Here is a 27458-nt window from a genome sequence, read left to right on the forward strand (position 1 = left end):
ATTCATGTCGTATTCAGAACTTGCATATACTGTTAATAAAGGTAAAAACATGTAAATCCTAATTCCTTCCCACTATTTTAGACACCTGCAGTGACTTGAAACTAAGGAGGCAGACTGCTCGAGTGTTGCTGCAGGGCTGGCTGTGTCTTTTCTTTCGGCTGACCCAGTTGGGAGGCACATTGACTATGCAACTAAGACACAGACGGAAGAGAAACTTGGCAACACATGACTTGATAATCATCACGGTGATTTAATATTCAAGAGAGAGAGAGGCAGAGCGAGTGATAAAATTAGGGAGAAGGCAACAGAACATGGGGGGCGCTGAGGTTGAGGTTCGAGGTGCAGCAGGAACAGGGGGGGAGAAGAGGAATAAGGAAGGAGAGAGACAAAGATGGAGGGAAGGAACGCAGCAAGACATGAAGGGATAAGACTTCTATTCCCAGCAGATATTTTCAGAAGCTCAGCGCGTGTTTCTAATTCCCTTTGCCTCTGTTCGACTCCTTCTCTGTAGCTACAGATTAAACATGAATAAAGAGTTTGCAAAAGAAGATGGTGAGGAGGAGAAGGAGAAGAATAAGACTGAAAAGAGGGAGTCTGGCGGTTGCCATGGCTACGCGAGGGGAGAGATTCCAGAGTGGTCTCAGCCATTACGCAGTGTGTTGGGAAGATGGACTATGCAGCACTTAGGCTTATTGCAGTGTGGGCTGAAAAAGAACAGATATCTAATATAGACGAGATGGGGATCGCACCAAAATGGTGGATGGTGAGCGCAGGCCTAATAAAGACAGGCTGGAGAATACAGAGGTTTTACTGCAAACCGATGTGCCAAGAGAAGCCAGGCAGGCAGACGGAAAAAAAGACATGTATCCTATTTGAGAAAACGAATGGACATCTAGTGAGTAAAATTCAGACACGCATACTAAGAGGGTGCACAGACAACGCATGCATGTATGTATCTGCACCGAAACTCAATTAGAGCTAGATGCATCCTCCTCCGGTACAGCCAAGTGCAACCACTCTATTTCTACAAAGCCAAGACAAACAGCTGTTGTCTTTGGCCAAGCAGTGGGCTCCCATGTAATGATCAGGCACAGCAGCTAAAGATAGGACAGTGGAGGACTAATAAAGACTTCATTTCAAGCTTGTCCCTGTAAAAACCCACAATTAATGACAGATGGGTCCTTTAGGAGCTTAAGATTAACGTGTGTGCAATTTCTCTCCAGCAACGACCGTAGACTACTTAATAAATAATTCAAGATCAGTATATATTTGATTTAAAAAAAAGGAATATTCATGAAAGTACTGTCTGTGGACTCACACCAATTTGCAATAAGTGATTAGTTCATATTTACCAGTGGGGTGGTTCTGATATTACTAGGGAGTTTATCTCCAGGTGATTGGAGCCAATCGGTTGGGGGGGTGGTGGTGGCGACACCTCTGCAATAGAGCACTGGATGATTGTTGTGAGAACGTGCACGGGGAAAGCGTTATCTACAGCGTTTATGGAGAATTACAGAATCCACAGACGAGCCCTGCACAAGACCATACAAGAAACATCACAGACTCCAGAAGGCTGCAGCCAATGCCTGTGGTTCAGGAGGAAAGACCCCAACTGGGCCCCAAGATGTTAGGGACACACACCCTGGGTGGTACCCAGGTCCGATCTGCCTGTGGTGGGCCTTCCTTAGAGGAGCATCTCCTGTGATTAAAAGGATGAAACACCCGTAGACATCAAGGTACACAACCGATGATATGTCCCTAACATCCGCTGGTGGTTGGCAACTCAACATCGAACTAGAGCTGACGACCTTCAGACGTACGAGGGATATTTTCCATCTTGTCAACATTCTAAAAAGCTGAATCATGTCTGCGCAGACGGTGAAATCTTTACGGATGTCCATCAATCCCCGGGCCACTGACGCGGGTAAGATTTCACCTGATGGTCAATCTGACTGAGATGGAGAGTGAGGCCAAGAGCGCTGTCCTCCTCTTCTTGTTGATGCATTCAGTGTCAATTTTTTTTAATATAAAAATTCCGGTCTTGGGATTTCATTATCAGCACCAAAGACAGCATGCACACAGGAAGCCCTTTCTCTCATTGGAGATGGGGGAAGGCTGAGAGGGGCTGGCAGGATTGGAAGGTTATTAGGTGGGATGTTTTTAGGTCATTTTGGTTTGAAGAGGTTGGCAGCTTAGCTCATCCATCCTATGAGTTGCCTCCTGCCTATTTGTATGTATGAATTCCAAACTGAAGTTTGAATCAGAAGAAAATGTTATACTTAGGCTGATGACGCAGCAGAATCATCGACCGTGACGCAACCAAGCTGTGCTCTGCGTAATGCCAACGAAACACAGACAGCACTCTTTGTTCTTCAAGACACTATTCTAAAGTTTGTTTTCCTGTGGGGTAAAAGTTACACGCCCCACTTGGACGTTTCGTGTGGAGAAAAGAAACAAACCTGACAACTGAGAGTATGTCCTGCAAATAGCATTAAAAAAAAGGAAATTACCGCAATAACAAAGATGCACTGATATAAACATAATTTGAAAAGCTTTTTATTGTACAACTTGGTCCATTACGGACTATATAGTTCACTAAGGAGGAGTTATTGACATGCAGCAATAAGCTGTGCTTACTGTCAGACAATAAAAGCAAATTATTTACAGTAGAATTCAATTATGCATATAGACATGAGGTTTCCATATCACATTTTATTGCTATAAAACCGGGCAGCGTGCAGTTAGAAGCGAGGGAAATAACTGGTCATGCGCTGATATATTTGTTTATGAGTATATTTGGCTCAAATGGAGTGAAACAAACTGCTAAAATAAAAAAAAGAAACTATTGTGGAGGCAGAGGGAAGTAAATTGGCAAGCAGAGCTCTAGCTACATGGAAGAGCATGAGAAATGACTGAGGGAGTAAATACAGGACAAAGACTATCGGTTTCAACGCGGATATAATTTCAAAATTACCACCCGAGGAACAACAGATATCAGTAACTTCCTGAGACGATACGCAGCCTGATCTGTGATTATGTGCAATCTGTGGTTGTTGCTTGTTCTCAGACTTGTTCCCTGCTGATCCTTGTTATCCTTTTCTAACTGTGAACCAATCAAATCAAAGCACAACAGTGGCTCGGTGCCAGCGGCTTCTGGTCAAACCGACTGTACACAAAGTAGCGCGCCCGCTTCTGTGACATCTGCCGGGCGTTTCCTCAGCTTCCAGGGAAGTTCAGTCGCAGAGAAAAGCTATTTGGAACTTCAAATGATTCGTGCTGAGGGCAGGTGTGAGTCTGTCTCTTCACACAAACAAGAAGAAAAGATTTATAGTGAAAGTGGATCGGGCGAATTTTAAATTAAATCTTTAAAGAAGACTTATTATGCTCATATTCAGGTTCATATTTTTAATTTGGGTTATTACTTCAAAAGGTTTACATGCTCTGATGTTCCTGCTCATTCTGTCCATAGCTGCAGCTCCTCCTTTCAGCCTCTGTCAGAAACGCTTGGCTCTAGCTCCTATCTCAACTTCTGTTTCACTCTAATCTATTATTTTCATTCTTCTTTTTTCTTCTTTTCTTTTCTTTTAGTTTTTGTTCCAATCTTTTATCAGCCATTTCATTATATCATATTCATTTGTATTTTTCTGTCTATTCATTTCTTTATTTATTGTTATCTCCATTTTTCTATGTGAATTAGTCGCAAATTGTTTTTAATTGTTTTTTGAATGTCTGTCTTATTATCATATTGTCAATCTTATGTGAAGCACTTGGAATTGCACTAACACAAAAAATGAAACGCTAGAGAAAGAAATGAGAAATGCATAATACATCTCATTTAAAATCTCCTTCATCTCTTCTCTAAATGTTTCAGACATTACTCAATCTTACATACAAATGTCACAGACAATGACTACTGATATATTCATGAAAAGAAAAGTATTTACTTTGGTCGGCATGGAAAATACCCCAAAATACTGCTCTTCCTAACCTGCTGATTTTAGGCTTGGTGTTAATCTAATCAGAAACCAGATGTAGCAGGTCCATCTCCAGCGTAGTGGGATTTCGGTGGCACAGAAAAGTCAAAGAAGCGATATAAGCCATGAGGAAATTGTCAAAATGGTTCAAAGGAAGCAGAGAATGGAATATAACAGAGCGTGATGAAGGGAAGCAGAAAATGGCCGGGGCTCTGCTTTATCTGGCGATTGAGGAAAAGAGTTCTACGACTCATAAATGTGCATATCCTGTGTGAAATGAAAAGCTATCGGTGGAGCCCCCTCCGTTCGGCTACAAACGAACTGACACTGTGCTCTGCATATCTCCTGTAATCTTCAGTGCAGTATCACCTGTCAGCACAGCAGGGGGGCCTCTCGCTCTCCCCGTGAAACACAGGTCATTGCGGTTGGTCTCGCCAGTGTCATGTGAGGTGGGTGACAGGTAATTATGGCTTTGCACACGTTTCCCATGGTGCTCAACATGCTTGATATCCCTCATCCTGTCTCCCTGGTAACAAAATCAGATTACATTATTCCCTAAGCTTCATTGATGTATGAGCATGTCAAAGACTGGAGCGTATGACTGCATGTTGCGTTAAAACTACGGAAATTCATAATTTAAAAAATACTTGCAGCTCCCGACAACTGTATCATTCAAGGTCAGAACACATACACGTCAGTTTTGTTTCGGGTGATGAGCACTAAAGTAACAACGCCCCATCTCTCCCCCCCCAGTGGAGTTAACAAACAGTCTCTTTCCTCCTTTATCTTTTGGTTTTTATCTCGTCACGCAATGTGGTCTCGGGCCTCCCGAGTCGCCTGACGTTGCTCCATCGAGCCACATCCCCACATTCGCAATATCTCAAAAAGACTGACAGACCCCTGTCAGGTAATTAGCCTAATTAGTCGCTCGCTTGTATTTCCTTCCCTCCCCACTCATCAGGCTCGCCTTTTTCCCCCTGCGTGGGCTTGAAGCGTGCCATCATTAATATCATCCCGCCACGGGTCATAAAGCATTCCACGTCACCGCGATAAAGGTTCCTGTCCTGGCCTGGGAAGGGAGAGACGATAACCTAGCTGGCTTTAAATTTAATCGTCTCAGGATGCAGTGAGTTCAGTGCACACCGCTACCTTTGCTGTGCAGTGTGAGTCACGCTATACACCATTATTTCTCCTTCACACTTTGTTTTCTCCCTTTATTTAAAAGATGTTGCCCTTGTTCCCTTGAAAACCAGCAACAGGAGCGACTGAATGATCTCATCATATTTGAAATTATTGCCATAAATTACTGACACGAGGGCAATGAGTCACAAATCTGAGAAGGAGCTTATGTGCCTCATTACACAAGTAATTTGACATTTGTGTTAAATGCATCACATCCACATTTATGCTGCAGGAAAGAAAAGAATAAAACAACAATACAATTTTTCTGAAACCAACATAGAAGTTGCGTTACCTTCATAGGCGGCTTTAAATCCCTGCCCGCTGACTGCGTAGTCAGACAGTAGCCACAGTGTGAGCCTGGAGCCTGTGCTCACAATGGGTGAAGGCAGCTGGAACCCCGTTAACCTGAGAACAAATGGACAGAAGGACAATAATGATCAGTCAGGACAGGAAAAAAAAAGGTCCAATCAACAGCCGAGTTGGTCGCAAGGTCAGGTACGGAGCCCGCTCGCTTCCGTCAAGCCAGCTGTTCCCTCAGGCATTCAGGGATAGCGCTTTGTGTAACGAGGCTCTGAATCATCCACAAATTATTAAAATGCCAGGACCTCAACAGGAGAGAAAACCTCAGTCTCCCTCGGTGAAGAAAGAGTAACTGCAATCATATATCCACAGAATGAATTACAAACACGCTGTGGGAAGGAACCAACAGATGAACAAACATAAAACCGTCAGACTCTGAGTCAACAGATATTTCTAATAAGCATCCAGTAGTTTTCAGATGTGGAATCAACTGGAAAAGGAAATATTTGTTATCTGTAGCTTTGTCGACTTTGCAACTTCAATACTCAATTTTCTTTTCATTTCCAAATCTTATTTTACTATCAGTCTAACACAATAATGAGAAGCTACTTGTAAATAAAGGATATTTCAGTCACACTTTAGCATTTCAGTTTTCCCCCTGTTTATATGGTTTGAGTCTTAACGCAACAAAACATTGGGTAGCCCAGTTTACAGCTCACACTATCGCCAATAACAATATATTATTTCCTAATTATATATTTAGCTAACGTCCTCCGGAGTTTTCAGCCTCTTTCTTTAGCGATAGTTGTCGACAGAGTCGGTCATTAAGATGTGTTAAGTTTCAACGCTGTTAGATGAGACTTGGTCCTATTGTTTGTAATATGTAAGAAGACATGCATTACTAATTTAATAAAAAAGATCATGGATAACATGTTAGTGCCCTCTTGTGGTGCAAAGTGTTAACTGTGTGACGTGAGCTTGAATGATATGAGATACAACATGTGCCGTTTTCAGTTTAAAAAAAATAATGAAAATTAGTACTTTATAATGTATTGCCAGCTTTTACATGGCCAAACACATGTTTGAAATGGGAATGTATGATGAAATATTTACCTCCGTTGAGGATTTTCCGTCTGTTTTTATAGTTTAATTAACAGTATTGCCTATAAACTACATGACGGATTATCCCGAAACTTGGTGAAAGAATGCGGTATGGGTCAGAAAAGAACCCCTTAAATTTTGGTGCACATCCAGGATTGTTTTTTCACAGGGCTTTTTCCAACATTTACGTTGATTTTTTCAGAGGATATATAATATATAGATCAGGCATATCATTCTTATACAGTCACGGAGTCAAACTACAGTGAGGTGTTTCTGATTCATTGAGGTAAAAGCAGACAGACTCACTCAGTTTGGAGACGCTTAATAAATCACTGTAACAAGTTAACAGCCTCCGAGGGATTATTAACAAGTGCACAAAAAGGACGTTGGAAACAAGCTATATACTTTTGAGTAATGAGTTTTGTCTTATTAGCTTTTAACAGGAGGTTTCATATGTTGCCAGATTCTTCTGTGCATGGATATATATGAATGAGTATCCTGATTTACAGATTCTAATAAAGGACAATGCTGGTCACTTCAATTTTGGATCGTCCTTGAATTTACCCTTCCCAAGTGCCACTTCAATTTTCTGCTCCCACATGTTTTCTCTCACTCCCCGTGCATAACTCTCTCTACAGTCAGCATCACCCCTCCCTTCCATCTCTTAGCGTTAAGAGGCCACAGTGTTTCACTTATTCACATTAAGTATCACATTGGAGGTGGGGGAGGGATACAAAAAAAAAGCCAAACACCAGTGCGGGTAAGATGAATTGGATGAAAAAGAGAAGAGGACTCTAATATATGCACGATTTCACTCCTCTCTGTCAGATTGTCACGGTGGGATATCAGCTAAACGATGGGACACATGTTCATGCAAATAGCCCCTTCGCTGACCGCAAATTGAGTTGGAAGGCAGCCATCTTGGTTGAGCAATGCACTGCGGGGAAGGCGGGGTGCATAGAGGGTGTGATGGAGTGGCTGAATAAAGGGGGGTGGGGGTTCTGCAAACTAGAAGGGATTCTTGGCGCTTCCAAATCGTGATCATCTGGCAAAAAACTAGATACGAGGCCCGAGTCGGTTGGGTGAGAACAAAACGGATACCTCCAGACAACACAAAGGAGGAGGCCTCACATATGTGGGGAGATTAAATATTGTCATGTGATACGGACTGTGGCGAGCTCTGCTGCCGGCGTTGTGAAGAAAAAAAAAGGCAGACTCGGGAATTGCCTGCTATCAAGAAAAAAGATGCGAGATATGATTGTAGCTGTGCGACACAAAAGAGCGGATATGCAGCGCAGGTGTCTCAAGTGAGTGGTAAACTGATGGAGAGAGAGAGAGAGAGAGAGAGAGAGAGAGAGAGAGAGAGAGAGAGAGAGAGAAGTTAAGAAAAATAGCACAGTTATGGGAAATCATCGGGTGGTTCTCGACTTGGGAAAGCTGAGTAATCTCAAACACAAGGGCCTCTGAGGAGGAGAATGGGTGGATGTGTGTGTGCACGGCTGCATCCACACTAAAGAGTATAAGCTGTATGTGTGCGTTAGTGTTTGCATAAGAGCATGTGTATGCACGCATGTGTGTGTGTGTGTGTGTGTGTGTGTGTGTATAGAGAGAGCAAAGGTCTATTAAGAGGGCTTTCCACCTGACTGGCCTCAGCATCATCTCAACGAAGACCCTCTGCTTCCAATTATCCAACCAGTGCCCATGGGAACAAGAGAGGGGTGAGACAGACAGGTGTGGGGGGCAGAGTATATTTGAAGAAAGATGGCTGCATGGGAATGGACTGGAGATATTGTAATGAGGAGAGATGGCAGCGGTGAAGAGCGGGTGGAGGGAGGGCGGAGTATGGAAAGCAGGGAGGTGAGGGAGACATGCAAAGACTAACCATCGGGGTTCTCTGAGCGAGGATGAGTCATGGTGAGAAACTCCTTCATTAGGCCTCAACGCTACTCAGGGATTCATGCTCATGATGTCACACACACACACAGGCACACGCACACACACAACACACACACACACACACACACACACACACACACACACACACACACACACTCATTTCATTTGAACATTTCCAAGCATGTGTGTTTGTGACAGTCCCATCCCTCTCCCTCAAATGTGTTTCGTCCTTTAACCTCAGTCAGTGTGTGTGTGTGTGTGTGTGTGTGTGTGTGTGTGTGTGTGTGTGTGTGTGTGTGTGTGTGTGTGTGTGTGTGTGTGTGTGTGTGTGTGTGTGTGTGTGCGTGTACTTGGGGTGGAGGATAAGCACAGTGCTGATACAGCAGATTTTCACCCAGAAGGAATGATGAAGACGAGGGGGAAAAAAAAGATGAGAAGACTGAGGAAGAAAAAAGGAAAAACAGATACAGCAGCAAGATTTTGATGGCCGAGTAGAGGGGAGACATTAGCCCATAAATGATGGGTGCTAAGAGAGAGAGGGGGAGGGAGAGGGAGTTGAAGTGCAGAGCGAAGAACAATATGTGTAGGTTTGCGTGTGTTAGTTTAAGTGTGTGTGTGTGTGTGTGTGTGTGTGTGTGTGTGTGTGTGTGTGTGTGTGTGTGTGTGTGTCTCTTTCTTTATGACACCCTACGCAGCTATAACTTGTCAGCGGTCAAGGTAGGGACCTGACACTCGTTTGCGCTCTAGCATATCTGTGCCTATCAGACTATATACAAACACTAACACACAAAAAAAGCACACACACGTAGTTCCAGTACTAGCATTTAATGTTTTTAGGCAAAATAAAAATGAAAACTCAATTTAAAAACGACTAAAACATAAAAAATATCAAACTGTTTCCGGTTTGCTGTGTGTGTGTGTGTGTGTGTGTGTGTGTGTGTGTGTGTGTGTGTGTGTGTGTGTGTGTGTGTGTGTGTGTGTGTGTGTGTGTGTGTGTGTGTGTGACTCATCACTGGCTCTCCCACCAGTAGAAAAAAAAAAAGGCTGACCTGTGTGTAGCCTGTGTAGCCTAGCAGAGGTTAAGATGGCACTCCATTCCCACACACATGATTTAATTCCTCCAGTTAATAGGACGACTTTCACAAGCAATTAGACTGTATCTCTATCAGCCTTCTTATCCGTTCTCTTCGGGTAAGCTGTAATGCACCACATCACTTCTCTGGAGGCCGTGATCTCGCCTTGATAGAGTTTCATAGTTAGCCTTCAGCGTTCTCCATTTCAGTTAGAACTCGTGGTATTAAATCCGAATGCCTGCAGACGTGTCACCAGTAATCAGAGGGTTTTAGTACTTTTGCTTGAGCTCACGGGATTGCAACATCTAAAAAGGTCCGTCCTTGTAAAAGCGCGTGATAAAATACGCCACTTTTTTTTCTTCTACATGAATGGATTTCTGCTTGTTTTGGATTCATCACGTCGCATTGTCCAGCAAGTATACACACAGCTCCACCACCACCACCACCACAGGTGAAACTAGCTAGAGGGGGCAACAGTTTGCAACTCTCATACGCAGCCCTCCGCAGATCCCACACGCCATCAATAATTCAAACAAGACTGGCATCCTCCTGAATGAAAAGGGCTCACCACTCCGTCTTCCTCCTGAAAAGAGGTGCGCTGTGGCAATGCGAGCGCTTGTTAATATTCAGACGTGCGCGACATCACAAGGTATTTGCGCATCGGGGGTTGAACAACGAGGGTGGGAGAGTCTCTCTCAGATGTTCCTGACACTGAATGCTGATGCGGAGATAATCAACCGCAGTCAGCGCCAACTGAGAGACAAACCGCAGTGAAGTCATTAACAAACCAGGGTCTCTGGAGGGGGGGGACGGACGGTGGGGGAGGGCAGCTGATATAAGGGGGAAGGAGCCGTCTGGATTGGACGGTGGGGGGAGTGGGAGAGTGGCTGGTGAAAAAAAGGTGGAAACGTAATGTGCAGAACGATTGAAAAGCCATGAATGGATCAGTCAATCATACTTTATTTATACAGCACTATTCATACAAACAAAATGAGACACAAAGTGCTTCAAACAACCCTCTGAAGTACACACACGGACACACACACATGCACACACACACACAAAGCAAGTGCTTAATAGAGCACTAAGAAAAGACGACAGGACCAGCTGGGGGTCCCGGGCATATAACCTCTGTGGCTCTTTTTATGTTACTCCCCACCAGTCAGCTTGTACCGAAGAAGCCCCATGGACAGGCAACAAAAGCAAGCCCACCTGTCCAACCCCCGAACACACCAATGAGGAGACTGAAATACAAATAAAATGTAATTTAATTAAATAAGTAAAGCAATTAAGAAAATGAATTGGATAGAATAGAAATAAATAGAAAGATTTATATAATAGGAAAAGAATAATGAAATCGTAAGAGATAATAGAGTGAGGTGATTTAAAAAAAGTATATAACTAATAATTGAAAGAGAATTTTAAACAAGTGGATCATTTACAGTGATTTAAAGCATCACTCTGCAGACGTGTTCACGTCCGGGCAGGGAAAATGCACGGGCGGCGACACAGGCCCGATTAGTTGTCGCTGTGCAGAGAGACTCAAGTCATCAGCAGTTGAACTAAAGGATGTGTGCATATGAATGAGTGGAGGAGTTATAGAACACTGTACCAGCGGCTTTGCTACAGATAAGCGCTCCGTACTCTTGAATTGCATCTATTCCTTCAATCTAATTCCACCTAAGGGTTGGTATATGCAGTTATGTCTTACACATTCACACACACACGCACACACACACACACACACACACACAGATTTACTTCCCCTGGAGTCGCCGCTGGTCAGCAAGTGAGTGAGTGATGTGACTGCTTTATCTCCAGGCTATCTGCACTCCATTAACAGTGCATTACATTGTCCTGATGCTATCTGCATCTGCCCACCAACATGGACACCTGTGAGGCAATACGGTGGGCTGCACAGTCCCCCTCGTACCACATTACACACATCACATTCAGCAGATAGATGAAAATGGAGAAGGCCATGCAGGATTTGTACAACTTCGTATAACGTTGCTTGTTTTGTAAATACATGTACACAAATGCATATGAGACGTGACATAAACTAATATCGCCGACAGATATGCATTTAAGGAAACAATATATGCAATAAAAAGGATGATTACAAGCACCGGTGTAGAATACTTGACTAAATTATGGCTCAGTAGAGAGATGGATTAAAAGAAAAAAAAAGAAAAGGAATTGCATTCTTTGTTCATTTGTTCCCCGTGCAGAGGAATAAGTCAATTACACTTACAGCAAACAAATCAAGGCTGACAAATGAAACAAGGTGACGTTCATGCGTCCACTGTGTTTTACTCTGCTCCGCACAAATCGCTTCACAATAATCCTCAGGCAGAAAGGAATTAGCGGTGAGGAAAAAAAAAAAACTAATTCAATGCCGTGCCACTCTCGCCCTTAGGAGAGTGACAAAGCTAAGTGGTAGCCATGAGATGCTGTTGTTTACTCGCCAGTGTGTGTGTGTGTCTGCAGGTCTGTGCGCGTGTGTATACATATCCATACTGCATGGAAGGTTATAAATCTACTATTGATTTGAACAAACACACTCAAGTTTATAATTTGATTCTATAATCTACAATATCATACATTTAGAGTACAGACCACAGATTTTATACAAAGATGGACAACGCATCTCCACCATCTCCCAGTATCCAGAAATGAAGCCAAAATATATGAACGCTACCATTTTACACCAAGGATGTGTTTTGGAGCTAGAGTCTGCTCAGTATCTATCAGGGGGTGGAGCCGCAGTATCTAGGCACTGTTGATACACCAGCTCGACCAATCAAATTCAGTTTCACTGTGTTTTTACAGCATCGAATAACATTAAATCCAAAATTACAAAAAAAAAAGTAGCACTTGGAAATGCATTTGTGTTATGTACCTAAAATGATTCACCATCTTTGAGAAAAATATTTTTCCACATTTTTAACAGGCCCGTGTCCCATCCGCTAACATGGAGGAGGCAGGGTTTATGACCTGTACTGCGGCGAGCCACCAGGAGGCAATCTAGCCGCTTTGGCCTCACTTTTTGGGAGCTGTCGTATTGTCCATCTTTAAATGCAGTCTAGGGGCATGGTCACATTTACGTCACCAAAGTTGAACGCCATGTGAAGCCACACTGCAATTTGCCCTCGCCACAGGAAGCAACTGTTACATTCGCCCCCTCGCCCACACAGATCGGAATTGAACAGGAGCCGGAGGTTCATCACTGAAACATTTGCATACGTGTGTGACCGTCCTCGTCGGTTCAGACTCATCTATGTGAAAATGATTCCAGCCACAGTCACAGGGCGACGCTTTGCCCAAATAAAACACAAAGCTCAACGAAGTCCAAATAATGCGTCGATGCGTCAGCGTTTCTCTCAGGTTTAACAGACAGAGCTGGCTAAGTGCAGTGATGCAGAGCAAAAGGCACGATGGGAATGTAAGTGAAGACAAACACACAAAAAAACGCTTGTGCACACAATCCTGGCTGCTCTTCTCCGAAATCTCCCCGATTAAAAAGATATGATGCAGCCACTTAGGACAGCACACAGCTGATAAAACCCTTGAGCCTTGCATTTGTTCCCTGTGCGTTTCTCCTCCTGTCTTTGACTCATCGTCTGTCTCTGACCTCGTCTACTGTGTCGTATCCGCAACAAAACCTTGTGGACTCCTGTTTGTTTACTCTTGTTGTGCAGGGCTGTTTTTCCATCAGCCTGGTAGACAGACTCTGCTTCATCCATTCATTCATTCAGCCTGATACTGCGCTCCCGTTATTTTCCCCCCTACTACTGATCAATAATGGGTGATGCACCGATGCCATTTTTCTGTCGACATGGAAGCTGCGGAGACGGTTGCTAGGAGCAGTAAATGTTTTATCAAACATAAAAACAAACAAATATCACTTTTTGAAAGTCAACTTTTTACAAACCTCAACCACACTTATTTTCGATGCCATTTTTCTGTCACTATTTTCCACAAGTGTAATTATTATAATGATGACGGTTTGATGGGGATTTTACTGTGTGTTTGGGAAAGGCCCCCCTCTCCTGTTTCGACGCGATAGCACCCCCTGTGCCATGCACATAAAGATATGGTTTTCTGACTTGCACAAAAAAACTAGACTGGCCAGCACACGCATATGAAATGAACTGTAAGACAGACCTTCAGTTGCTAAGTTCACACTACACTACATCCTCCTCGACTCAAACCCCACATGCATTATGACTCTTTCAGTCCGAACCTGACCCGAGCTGCACTGGGTCTGTCTTACCCTGTCCATCACACTTATGGTTGCTGCTTGATTTCCCCGATTACAGACATGCTGTGTAAAAAAATCTGGGGGGGCACCTGACCACTACATATACCTTCACCCACCTTAAGCTCCGATTGGTTAAAGGTGGTTGGAGTTGCTACGGGCTGGGAATTTAATCAGCGGACAATTCTATTCGCTCTTTGAAGAGTTCACACATAACGATTGGCGACCACTAATCGGGCCCCAATCGGAGAGTTGTTGCTGAGTCGCAAAAAACATTGGCTACTGGCAAAACAGGCTTAAAATGGTGTGAACTCAGCTTAATGCTCTTGTGGCTCAATGGGTGTAAATCCCTGCACCCAGGCTAGAAAGTCTATAAGCAGTAGTGGAGGCTAACAGCATCATATCAATGCCCATTGTTTTGAAATCAGACGTTTTCCTGCACACGTGCAGTGATGCACTGACGTTTCTTCCTAAGACGTTTGATGACGCTCTGACTCTATATTCAAAATGTGCACTGGTCTCTCTTTCTTTTTCTCTCTCTCTCTCCCTCCCTTTAGCTTTTCACTGTGATCCTCAGTTTCTCCCTCGCTCCGTGGAGGGATGCCACTAATAAACCCCCAAAACAAGCTTGGGTAGAAGATCTGATTAGCCAGCGGGGCTAATAGGGACACGGTGACCGATGGAGCGCCCAACCGACGCTATTTACTTTCTACCCGTCGCTCTGCTGTCGTTCGTGTGGCAAGGATGATCAAAGAGCAGCAGAGGGAAGGAGACAGCGAGGGGAAAAAGAGAGAGGAGGGTGAGGAGGAGGAGGAGGAGGAGGAGGAGGAGGAGGAGGGGATGGCTGTGGTGTGTTTGTGTGACTGAAAAAAAAAAAAGCACTGGTTGTGATCTAGAAGTAGCTGCAGGCTCTCGCAAACGCTGATGTGCCCAGACGCCATTCGTCTTGTGTCTGTGTGTTGTTGACAGCCTCTCCTTACGTCCCTCTCTCCCTGTAGAACTCAACGTTAATGTCCTCTGTCTCTTCGTTGTGCAGCCCTCAACATCTCTGCACTGCAATTCATGTAATTTCTGTACAGACCCATTCACACTCTTCACATTGCTTCTGATGGAACAGCTCACTGAAACTTCTCTCACATCTAAATAAGCACAAATGCAACTGGCCCCAAAAAGCATTTGCCTATTTGTATGCCATGTGTGTGTGTGTGTGTGTACGTGCATGCACCTTTCATCCATTATCACATTTCACAAGGTGTTTGGATACCTAATTAGACTGTTATGCTCAGTGTCTCCCAGGGATGAACGAGAGAAAACAAAGGGAAAGAATGAAGTCAAAGAAGGAAAATATAACCGCGGCAGCACAAAGAAAAAAAGGAAAAAAAGGAAAAAAAACAAAGAAATAAAATGCAAAATCAACAGAGGCTTGAAAAATATGCCAGGGATTTGCCTAAGCTGGGAAACAAATGGCGTGACAGTGTTTCACAGTCCCATAGATTACAGCTAAAGGGAATGTATTTCCTCTGGTTTTAGCAGTGGGGTTTCAGTGGGGGGGGGGGGGTAAATACCCACGGTTCTATGCCCCCATATTGTTGTTTTGTTTCTTTTTCTTTTCTTACATTTTTCCCTGCAGTGAGCGGGAGCTAAAATGGAATGTTTTTCAAACATCACACTTCAATTGAGTTCAGTCCGAGAAATGATTTCACACACGCAACAGACACTACTCTTGCTTTGCCAAGTAAGCTCTTGTCTCCATGAGTTTGCTCAAGACAAGGTCAAGACAAGTCTAATGAAAACAGTCTGGGCAATTTCAGACAAATAATAATAATACATTATATTCTTCTACAAGGGATACAGTGTATGTCTGAGGATGGGATTCTTTTAAATTGTCTTATTAAAGGCACAAAGAGATTTTTTTAGGATTATAAAAGAGACTGATATCAGACGTTGGCGAGTCCATTTCAAGATATTGAGAAACATCAAAAATTCTAAATGAAGTGGCAAAAAAGACATCAAATGCTAAAATGATTTAAATCATGTGAAATTATGTCTATTCAATTTAAACTTATTTTAGCGAAAATGCTCAAATCTCCAAAATACAAAGTATCAGGGTCATTTCAAGAAAAATAAATCGTAAAACTATGACAATAATGTCAAAATACTACGAGAATGAAGTCATAATTGAGAGGGATGTCGTAACATTACGACAATAGAGTAATAATTAAAAAACTTAGCCTAACATCCTCATTTTGACGCAGGCTGATCTTCAAATATTTCCCCTGTGAAATGACACTTAACTCATCTCTTAGTATTCAAACTTTGTTTGGTAAATTCATTTACTTTTCTTACTATTTCAACTTTATTTTAGTAAATGTACAAATTTGTCCTCGTAATATTATTTTACTCTCTTTATTCTTCAAATGTATTATCACGCATTTACATATTTTTCCTCGCAATATTACGTTTTTTTCCTTAAATATTTGTTTTCCTTTTAATTGGCCCTAAAAGTCGGTGGCTGCATTGCACAGCTGAATAGCCTATTGGTTTCTCACCATGGCTGCTGAACACACCTGCAGTTCAGTCAATAGCCTTATGCAGTTATTTGTCTTCCTATTTGACTGTGACATATCAGACATTGGAGACACAAACAGGAGGTGGGCCGCAGGTCTGCAGCTCATCATCCAATCAGGACGGACATTTCTCAGCAGGCGGAGGTGTCCTCATTGTCGGCATTTTGGATTTCTCCAGAAACGGCTGTCGCTATATATTGCAGATATATCTAAAGTTGATTTGGATCATTTCTCATGGAGGCAAACACTTTTCAAACCAGACAGATTTGAGTGTCTTCTCAAAGGAACGCGTGATTAACAACATGCATAACGACAAATGGCAGAACATACAACCTTACATCATCAGTGACACACAGATGAAGTATCACAGCAGAGTGTATCACTCCATGTCTGTGCGCTGTGGGGACTCTGTGCGAGAGCTCTTACCACTGTCATTTTGTCAAACGTTTAAGGCTGAAGGGTTGTTTATGCGTTTTTGGAAAGCGCTTGAGAGCATGTATATGATGTGTGTTCACCACTACTTACATATGCATGAGAAACCGGATTATATATAAACAGCACAAGCACATCGCCTCAGACTTTATAATATAAACCACTAATTACAGCAGAAGGAATATCGAAGAAACAAAGAAACCGATTTTTGATTCTGGCATAGAGCATTGGTTAAAATACTTTTTGGCATTTTCATCCATGGAGAGAGAGATAAGCCATTGATGCACAATACTCTGTATCAATCTCATCTAAACAAGGAATGAATATGTATTCCATGAATTCTTTAGCAAAACAGTCACCTGGTTTTGCAAAACAGCCGTTGACCTGCAGGTGCTGACCTGATCCTTCAACCACCATCGCCCTGCAGTAATGTGACGTCAGCTAAAATCAGGCTGACGGTGCAGGATTGGTTGAACAGAGTTTATACTGGAGGTGAATCAAGGCTGCAGCACGGCACCATTTAGAGCGATGGAAGCGGTGTTTCACTTCAATGGAAGAGAAGAATGGAAATGGATCGTTTCCACTGATTTGTCTGATTTGTAAAAATGCGAACAATTGCACTTGGTGTTTCATCCAAACACGATTTCACCAAGACAAAGCTGCTGCATTGTTTCCTAGGCGATGCAACAGACACAGTCCCAACAACAAAATGGCTATTTTTCACAGAAATAATTATTATTACGTAAAATTAAAAGTAAACCTCCACTACAGTTTGATCAATCGGAAATTACTGCAAATAAGAGAAGTAATAACGGCAGTGAAATGAGCTACGACACGAGCCCCGCCTGCTCTTCCCACTCCTCCAACGCGCTGCACATGCTAAACCTGCCGCACATGCGCGCTCACGAGTCGCGCTGCGCCTCAGGAATTGTAATTGGAAAATTGTGACTGACGAGATTTGCATAAGTTGTCACGCAAATCAACACATTGAATTCCCTGCAGTGAGAAACGCATAAGATCTGCCTCCCACCATCCCTTTGTAAGGTGGTTTTTGATCAATTTGTTTCATGAAATTCTTGTATGAATCGCTGTCAAATTATATGTACATACTCGTTGGTACTGTATGTGCTCATCAAGATTCAAAATAAACTACACACATGTAAATGAAAACAATGCATGTCAATTTGTGGGTTTTGTACACGGGACTAACTTGAATAGATGGATTTTTTTAATCAAATATTTGTAGATGACAACATTTTCAAATAACTGTTTCTGATACGATCTAGTCTATGTTTGGAAATATTTCACATTAGTATGTTAATTTTCTCTGCTGCTGTGCTATGCATCAATAATAAAAAAAAACTATAAAAAATTGTCTCCACCAACATTCCACCAATTTCTGGCCAAACAATTAGACTTATTCAACCTAATTTAGATTTTGTCCCATTTCTTGAATACTTGCATTCACATTTTAGTAACTGGAACGGTACAAGGCAAAAGGAATAATGATATATATATATATATATTATATTTTTTTAACTGGCTAAAATGAGACCAGAGAGCGCCATGGGGATAATTATACCTTTGTTTCTGGTGATTATATTTTCACCCCTGGACACTAAAATTATCAATAGGCCGGCCTTAACAAATAATGAGGTGCATTCCCACAACACAAAAGAATGTGAGCGAGTAGAGGAGCCCTGAGAATGACACATCTTCTTGAAAGGGTGCAATGCGTATTTAATCGTTTATCTCAGCAGGAAAACATTTCATTTCATGCCGCTGGTGAAGTGTTTCCTGTTAAGAACATTGATAGGCCCCGGGACAGGAGAATGTCAATAGCAGTGCACACAATGAGTGATACGCAGGATGCAGGGGATAAATTCACAGCCATCTAGTTGATTATTTCTCTAATCTGGGGTTACGGGGCCTAATAATTCTGCCTCGCAGGTGAGCAGATGCCATAAATCTCCACATCATTTCACTTTTTTTTTTTTCCCCGGCGCAAGATGATGAAAAACAAACTATCACTCTTCCCCCTGTTTTTAGCAGTCTGTCGTTAAAGCTGGCGTTGATAAGTGGCAGTCTCTGCATTAACAGCCCAGATTCAGAGGACCCATAAATCCAACTGTGTGCATGTGTGTGTGTGTGTGTGTGTGTGTGTGTGTGTGTGTGTGTGTGTGTGTGTGTGTGTGTGTGTGTGTGTGTGTGTGTGTGTGTGTGTGTGTGTGTTTACTTGCATATGTCTGGGGTGTGTAGGAAAAAATAATCTACCTACATAGATTACATGGATGTGTATGTGGAAGGTGTTGAATAAGATGCATAATCATGACCACTGCAAAGAAGTAAAACCACACAGCCTTGAAGCCATATTTCTCTAACACACACACGCACACAACACACACACACACACACACACACACACACACACACACACACTCACTCACTCACTCACTCACTCACTCACTCACTCACTGACTCACTGACTCACAAACACACACAAAGCATTAAACACTCCTCTTCCTCCTCATGTAAATACACAATATACTCAATAGATGTTGCACAACATGTTGACATACAAGCATGTGGAGCTTGGGTTGAACGCACAAAGAGGAAACATGTGTGTGTGTGTGTATGCAAACACATGTTGGAGAGCTGGAGTCATTTTGCAAAGTATGTGCGGCACAATTGATTGATGGTCAAGGCCTTCACAGAAGAAGAATTACTGCCATGGCGAGCGCTCTCCAGCGGGACGTGTCGGTGTACGTCAGCCACTCTCACCCTGACCTGCAGACATTGGCCCTCTTCAAGCTTGACTCATTGACTAACATTGTGCCCGCTCACACATACAGTCGGAGACGTGGAGGCACACTAACACAACACACGCTGCGAGGGATATGGGAGAGAAACAGTCACTACTGTTTATATATATTTACATTTATGTAGGTCTGCTATATGACTAGCATTATCTTAGAAGTGATAAAATAGGACATTATCGCTGATTTAAAGCTAAATGCATGCAAACACATCTCTTTTTATGTATAAGCAGGTGGTATCGTTGAAGAGAAATATGATAGAAAAATAATGCAGCTGATCCACAAGATGATCAAAAAAACATGTAAGGGCCTTTAGTTACTAAAAAAGGAAAACTGCAGTAAATGATGTGTAGGTTTTTATCTTTACAGCCTTATAAACAACATTTGTCATTCTTTACTAACTAGGAGTTATTTTTTTCTTTGAAGCAGCTACTTTTTATAGTTGTGTGTAATCTGAAAGGCTTCACTCGTATTGACGAACCCACAAAGAACTATGGCACAGATAAGCGTGTACATACGCCAGAATCAAAAAATCCTACACATTATTATCTAATCCCCATAGTGGAAATAATAAAGGAATTGGTCTGGGAACCTAAATGATATATCCATCCTAAAACAGTTAAATAAAGTGACAGAAAATTATGTCCCTTAAAACGCATCTGAACCAAAATTCTGATGAGTTCCAAGACAGAGGCTGCACCCTTCCAGTTAGGCCGAGATCGGTTCAGTAGTTTTTGCGTGATGACAAACAAACCAACAAACTAAACAAACCAGTTATCACCTGACCCTGTTCCCAGTTCCCCTCAGTTCCCAGCATCTTTCAGGCCCATAACTTCACTGTTGGGTTCAGTCACATCACTCTTGTTAATGTCGCTTGTGGATGCATCAGGCAGCTATTTTGAGCAAGAAAACCTCTGAAACCCGACTGAACTCCATTAGCACAGCACCCAACAACAGACGAATTAGCTACCTGGGGGACAGAGTGCAGCATTTAGCAGCTGAAAAGCAACAACAGAGCTTAAAGGAGAGTGAATATTGGACTGAAAGTCGTTTGTTGGGCCCAAACGTGATTCCGAATGAAAGCTTCATAACTGACACATGACTAAATGAGAGTTTATTCACTTGTAATTTCGGGTTTAAATTCAGAATAGGTCATTTCCTGCCGCTATGGGTGTCTCAACCAAAACAACAACAAAAGATGGAGTTTGGTGACATTGTGACGAAGTGAGGGATTGTGGGAGTCTTTGTCATTGCCATCATCTCATGTGAGCATTCCTTCAGTATTCATCATTCAAAAGCTTTTTTAGCGGTTTAGAGGTTTCCTTCATTCTCAAACAAATCGGGTAAAACAGCTTCACATTAAGGATCTTTAAAGTGTTGCTGGTTCTTTGTCTCAGAGCGGCAGCGAGTCGACCTTTGCACTTGTTTCTTGTAAGATCCAGACGTCACATCAAACTCAATTGGTCGACATATATCAAATATAACCAAGATGTAAAGGGGGAATTTGGCCTCAGATTTGATTTTATAAAGTCCATTTGTACAGCTTTTGGCAGACAACCGCAGCGCTGATGCATGCACAGCATGACACCACTGAGAGGTGTAAATGATCAAATGATCAATTAGCGGGGAAAACATTTGTTTGTTTTTCATGGTGTGTTTTAGAGAACAGATTTGTCAAGCTCAAATCCAAAAGACTCCAAACAGAAGCAAAATAAAAGCACACAAATAATCCTTTCATTCCTTCTCATTCAGACACTGCGCTTTCAAATCCTTGCTCAAAAGCGAATACATCTCAAAAACCTCTGTGACTCTGAGAAAATTACAGGGTTAACACTTTTTCCAGCCCACTGCTGTTTACTCTGTGCTTAGAAGTGTGTTTGTCTGAAGGCAGAGTGTGTGTGTGTTTTCTTTTCTGAGTTTGCGAGTGTGGTGTTCATTTTATCTCTATTCCAATAAAACGTCATTTTGTGGACACTAAATCAGTTCGCTCAGATGGGCTTTATACCAGCCTTGATCTCCCTTTGTAAGCACAGTCTAGCCGTACACACACACACACACACACACACACACACACACACACACACACACACACACACACACACACACACACACACACACACACACACACGTACACAAACAGATAAAGTTGTGTATCCATGACTTAAGCTGTTTACAAATGAAGTCTGGACACTTTCCTGGAATTTTGTGGAGGGGCTGCATGTGAGCATATCGAGTCGGTTGTCAGGCAATGGACGCAAATCTGGATGAAAACAAATATCTCAGGATGAAAATAAGAGGTGCCATACACGTAGGAGAAAAGAAAAGACAAGAACATTCAAGAGCTTGTGACGTTAAGGGCCTACGCTGGTGTAAACGCGCTGTAGACACACACACTTTGCTTTCTACAGCGGGATTTACACATCATGTCCTGCCTCCTGCTGCTCTGGACATTTTCCTGTGAGTAGTCAGTGCGTGAGACTCGGACAATCTCCTGCTGCGTTCTTCATACGTGAAAAGGCAATCCACAGAGAAAGACCAGACCCGATTCTTCAGACATTTTCTGGAGTTCATTTGTGAAAACAAGTTTTATATCCATATCCTGTAAACCCACTCGAACCATTAATAGCCTAAAATCTATCCTTAAAACATGTCTCCACCTTTAAATCTTAGCATACGAGCCATAATGAGGACAGGTCCCTATCACTTGCCTTTGTAAACAGATTCTGAACACACACAAGCTGGTATTGTGACACCCCAACCCCTCACAGCCCCGAGGCCTGACTGTAGTGTTACTGCCACTCCCAGCGCCATGCACTAGTGCTCCTTATTTAGGTCCTATCGAGCCCGCGGGCGGAAAATCTGTCTCTCCCGCGCCTCCTCCCCTCTCACACTCTCCTGCCCCTGCCAGACTGCCAGGCCTTAAGTCCCCCCCCCGCCCCCATCACTCCATCACCGAGAGGGAGGCATAGTGGCGAGAGACGCCTTCGCACACCCCAGTAGCCTTTTTCTCCCTCCGCTGAAATGTACTCAGCGCTCCCCCCCCAGTTGGCAGTTACAAGGTGAAATGTGACACAAAAGTGGAAAAAGGGGGCTGCTTTTTACAAGTAAGAAATGTGCACTCGGAGTGACAGTGAGTGAGCTGGTGGGGGTTCAGTGTTTTCCGCTTAAGGTCAAGTTGGCTGTTGCTTTAGTCATGGGAAGCACTCTGTGACTACAGTGCTTACAACACCACAGGCTCTGTTTAACCCTGGACACGGGGGCTGCCGGGGTCTCGGGAGACGTTCCATGACAATTTTTATGAAAAAAAAAATATATAAGAATGACTGCAGATAGATGTCCACACGACTTATCATTTTTGCTGAATTCATTAAGTGTAATTAACCATGGCAAACACAGTTCTGGCAGCAGACGTGAGGATATTAGGGAGAGGGGAATTAAAATGGAGATGAAGAAACAATTTTTTTGGCCATGTGGTAATGCAGCTGCACCCTTTTGAAAACTGTCCGTCCAGCTGATGTATAGTAAGTGCTCCTTCATCACGGAGTTGAGGGCCAGATGTTGTAAACACTCACATCCATAAACTGTGTTGTTGTAAAAACATTTCCTGTCAACAAGAAATAAGCAATAACACAGATTTGGTGAAATTATGATCCCGGTTGTGTAATGTTGCTCTCGTGTGGCTTTCAGTGTTTCTTATGTTAACAGGGTTTAGTTTGAGCACCGGTTTGTTGCATCACGTGACGGTTGTGTAACAACACAATGAAGGTGATGAGAGTGAAGGACGACATATGTAAAACTTGGAGAAGATGGATGGAGATGTTCCAAGACCATTTTTTCCTTCATTGCGATACCTGGACTTTGTGTATACCGGGTACCAATCCAGTACCAGGGCATTTAAAACAATTACTTCTATAGGTTTGTTAGCAGTGGTCGCTACAAACCCTGTGTGGAAGTGATGATGCTATCATGCTTGTATGGTCTGGCTCAGTTTTTAGCATTTAAAAACAAATATATACAGAGAATAATTCAAAGCCATAGAACTTACCATCTACAGACAAATTACATCTGGAACACGACAATGAATTCAAGTTTTTTTTGTTTTCTTGCTTTGGGGTTGTCTTTGCATTTTCCAAAGTTTGCTGCTGTGGTTTGTCTTTTGTTCCCTTTGCGTTGGTGAACTCCTCGTGCTCTATAGTGTGATGGTTCTTCAAATGCTTTATGAGATTGCTATCATTGTAATAGGCAACACTAGTGTGACCCTTCAAAAGTCTTGCATACGGCACACATCAGCAACTTGTGGGACTTTCCAGTGTGAAACATTGCAGACGCTGTAGCTAGCTCTGGCTGACGATACGGTACCAAAAAAAACACTTAAACAAGCAGTACTTTCCAGAGGCAGAAAAGCACCATTGCTATTTTGGAGTGCTGAAGATGGAGCGATTTCATGGAAAAGAAAATTGCAGTTTAATCTGGAAGAATCTAGTGTATTTAAAGACGTGGTATCGGATGACATACTCTAGATTTGTGTCCTCTCCAACGCCCAAGCAATGCTGGTATCGTACAGGAACATCTCTGGTGATGTCATTGTGATTTTGATACTGCAAAATACTGAATACTTAATAGAATTGCTCCCTGGATGAATCATTCTACAAAGGAAAATGTCCAACATCTGTGTTCAAAGAATGACCGTGTTCCCTTTCACTCATCCAGCTAAACGGAGATGGACTTGAGATGTTTTGGCCAAGCTTGGCATAGAATACGAAGCACAAAGTTAAAAAAAACAGGCTTAACAACACTTCTTAAAAAATAATTATTTTTGTCACCAGACAGCAATGTAAAACAAAAACATAATTTGTGGTTTTCGGAGTTATGTGGTGTTGCTATTTCGTTTCACACACAAAAGCAGGGCGCTGTGTTTTATTATCACTAAGGCCCTGCTCATACCTGGAATTAAAACATGTAACTGGCATGAGAAAGCGTTTCCACATGTGCCTCTAGTCATCGTGCATAGTTTCTGTTTGCAGAGACCATATGCTAATATTTCTAACCAGTCAGAGTATACCGATTTGAGTGGGGGTGTGTTGGGCCCACTGTAGTACTCATCTCCACCACTACTCTACGAGCCTCTGCTATGAAATATTCATCGTTTTAGTCATTTGAAGTCCAGACAAATAAGTCAACGTATGGGTAACACTGATTGTAGAAGCGTAAAAATACTTTCAGGTCATTACAATATTGTAGCGGGACTGAGGACCTGTGTTTGCTCGCGGCTAAAAGAATGTGGCAACATGCGTCCCGGACTACCTCGGATTGTGGTCAGATCTTAGATGCATCCTCAGTGCACACCTGTACTTAGACCGGTCCACTTGTGATCAGATCACCAAAGACCCAAATGTTTTACCAAGCGTGAACAGCTATGATGTTACCAGGACACGTACAGAGAGCAATAATAAAGCTGTCTACCAACACTAAGGCAACCCACACTTTGAAACGTCCATTGAAACTCCACAAATATGAGATTGCTGTAAAAGTTTTCATCTAATGGCATTTTCTTAAATTAATTTCAAAATATAATACAAAGTCTAAAATATAGTATAAAGTCACACTATGATATTCTAAATGAATAAATACTAACTTTATATTACATCGACATTTGAACTACTTTAGTCTGCAATGACTGATTTTTCCTTGAGTTCACTTTTTCCCTACTACATTTTGTGCCTGTGTGAAGCTACCGAACACATCGAGGCCACACAATGCACTTAACCACTTACTCACAATACATCTCTGAATATTCATGAGATTATTATTTTATTTTTTTTCTTTCTAACTAAACAAAACTTCCATCCTATTCTCTCTCCGATTCTCAGGTGTCACTCGGGATCCGGAGTTTAATGAAGTGCCGCAGCAACGGACTGACTCATTCATGCATTTCCTAAGGAGCGAGCGTGACTCATAAAGAATCTGCACACTCACAAACACACACACGCATCAGTGAGCACACACTGTGTACTTAAACACATAAGCACACATCCTGTATGAAGCCGGACTGATTTGTGGGCTGGCGTTCACGAATATAACAACAATTTCATCAGCTTTTCACTGACGGCGGCAGACGAATTAATGGGTAGATAAACAAATCTAAAGGAAAGTGACTGCTTTGAAAAGAGAAATCAGAGGTGATCATTTGAATATGAAGTGAGGCAAAACATTCATTTTTGATGACGAGCTGAGATTAAAAGGAGCAATTCTCCGAGCACCAAGCAACCTATGGCGTGGTACACATGAAAGGCTGATGAAATTCAGCGAATGCAGTGTGCAGGACCCAAAATGGGGAACGGGCAGAAGAGATAAGATATTAAAAAAATAGGTGTGGGGGAAATGAGAGGAGTGAGGGAGAAATTGGAGGGAGAGGAGCGAGAGAGATGGAGAGAAAATTACATTTGACACAAGCGGGAGATGAGAGCAAAAGGAGGCCTGAATTATCAAACGTGCATCTGTGTGTGTGTGTATGAAAATGTGCCAGTGTGTGTGTGTGTGTGGAGTTTTTGAGTGAAAATACACATGCATGTTCTCACAGACTGCAGCTGACTGGAGAGAGCTGCCTCTTCCCAGCTTTTCCAAACTCACTCGCAGATAAAGCTTGAAGTCTCACTTTTACAAAACGCCTCCCTTGGAAGTGAAGAGCGTCGGGTCAAAGACGACACAGGCAGAATCTAAAGGAGATCCGTTTTTCCCTGTGAAATCCCGAAACCGCTTTAGCTTCTCCATCCCTCTCATCTTGTCTCTCTATTCCCAACAACCTTTTTCCTTCTTTCCATTTTTTTTCTTGTCTTCCCAGATTCCCTCCTCTTACTTATCTTCATAGCGTGTAGACAGTGAGAGTGGAACGCTTTCCCTCCGTCCCACTGGAGCATCAATATACAGCAGAGCCCATAGGTCCAAACAGGAGAAAAGGCTGAGGAGAACAGCGCAACACCGATCCATAATGGATTTTCTTCTTCTTCTTCTCCTCACAGAATGGGAGGCGCAGCGAGGGGAAGGGAGATGAGGGAGCGGGTTATCGACAGGGAGAAACAGAGAAGGCCTACAGAGTCTCGGAACAGTGTCGGTAACAAAGGCCCTCACGAACGTTTCAGTCATCCGTCTCCTCAGGGCTTCCATAACATTAAAGTATTTGCGAGGCTAAGCTCAAAGCAGAAGGTGACAGGAATTAAAAGCAGCTTTGGTTTGGCGCCAACTGATCAGATGCGGAAATTGTTACTAATTGATCCAGTGTGTGTGTGAGGGTCTGCCAAGAGGTCTGATGGATGCGAGCAATAATGTATCAAAAGACAAAATGCATCAGTGAGTTGCAGCTCTCTGGCTGTATCTCGTTATTTCAGCTAATATAAAAGAGAAGTCTGGCTTTTTTGATAGCAAATTCAGGCTAGAAATATTTATTTCCACGGTCTAAACTCAATGAGCAGGAAACTGCAAACCAGTGAGACAATATCTGAAGCCTACTCCACTTTAAATGTCGATTTGTCTTTGTATTTTGACCTTTCTGACACACACAAACTGGGTTCTAGCAAAAAACTGATCTTTTGAAGAACTCTTCTCGTGGTTGAGGATGTTCAGAAATGTCTCAGTGTTGATGTGGAGACGGGGAAACTGTCCATTCACTTGGAGATAGGCCCGAAAAGTTGGATTTATTTTGCGTGGGTGCGTGTTCCAGTGATGTGTAGGAGATGCAGACATGAAACTACAGCAGGGCATAATAAATGTTTAAATACAATTATTTAAATATTATTTTATGATAAATCATTGATACATTAATGGGGAAACTGGGCTATCTGTAATCACACTGATGATCA

General features: G+C 42.6%; 1 protein-coding gene across 1 annotated transcript in view; it reads right to left on the reverse strand.

Annotated features, from left to right (window-relative positions):
* csmd2 (CUB and Sushi multiple domains 2) overlaps window positions 1-27458 on the reverse strand; it is a 247752-nt gene that overhangs the window by 199735 nt on the left and 20559 nt on the right. The window contains exon 3 of the mRNA XM_047344263.1: window positions 5415-5561. Coding sequence (XP_047200219.1) covers window positions 5415-5561 — 147 coding nt within the window. The remainder of the gene's footprint in view (window positions 1-5414; window positions 5562-27458) is intronic.

Source organism: Hippoglossus stenolepis, chromosome 17 (genome assembly GCF_022539355.2).
Source record: "Hippoglossus stenolepis isolate QCI-W04-F060 chromosome 17, HSTE1.2, whole genome shotgun sequence".
In the NCBI taxonomy this organism is placed as follows: Eukaryota; Metazoa; Chordata; class Actinopteri; order Pleuronectiformes; family Pleuronectidae; genus Hippoglossus; species Hippoglossus stenolepis.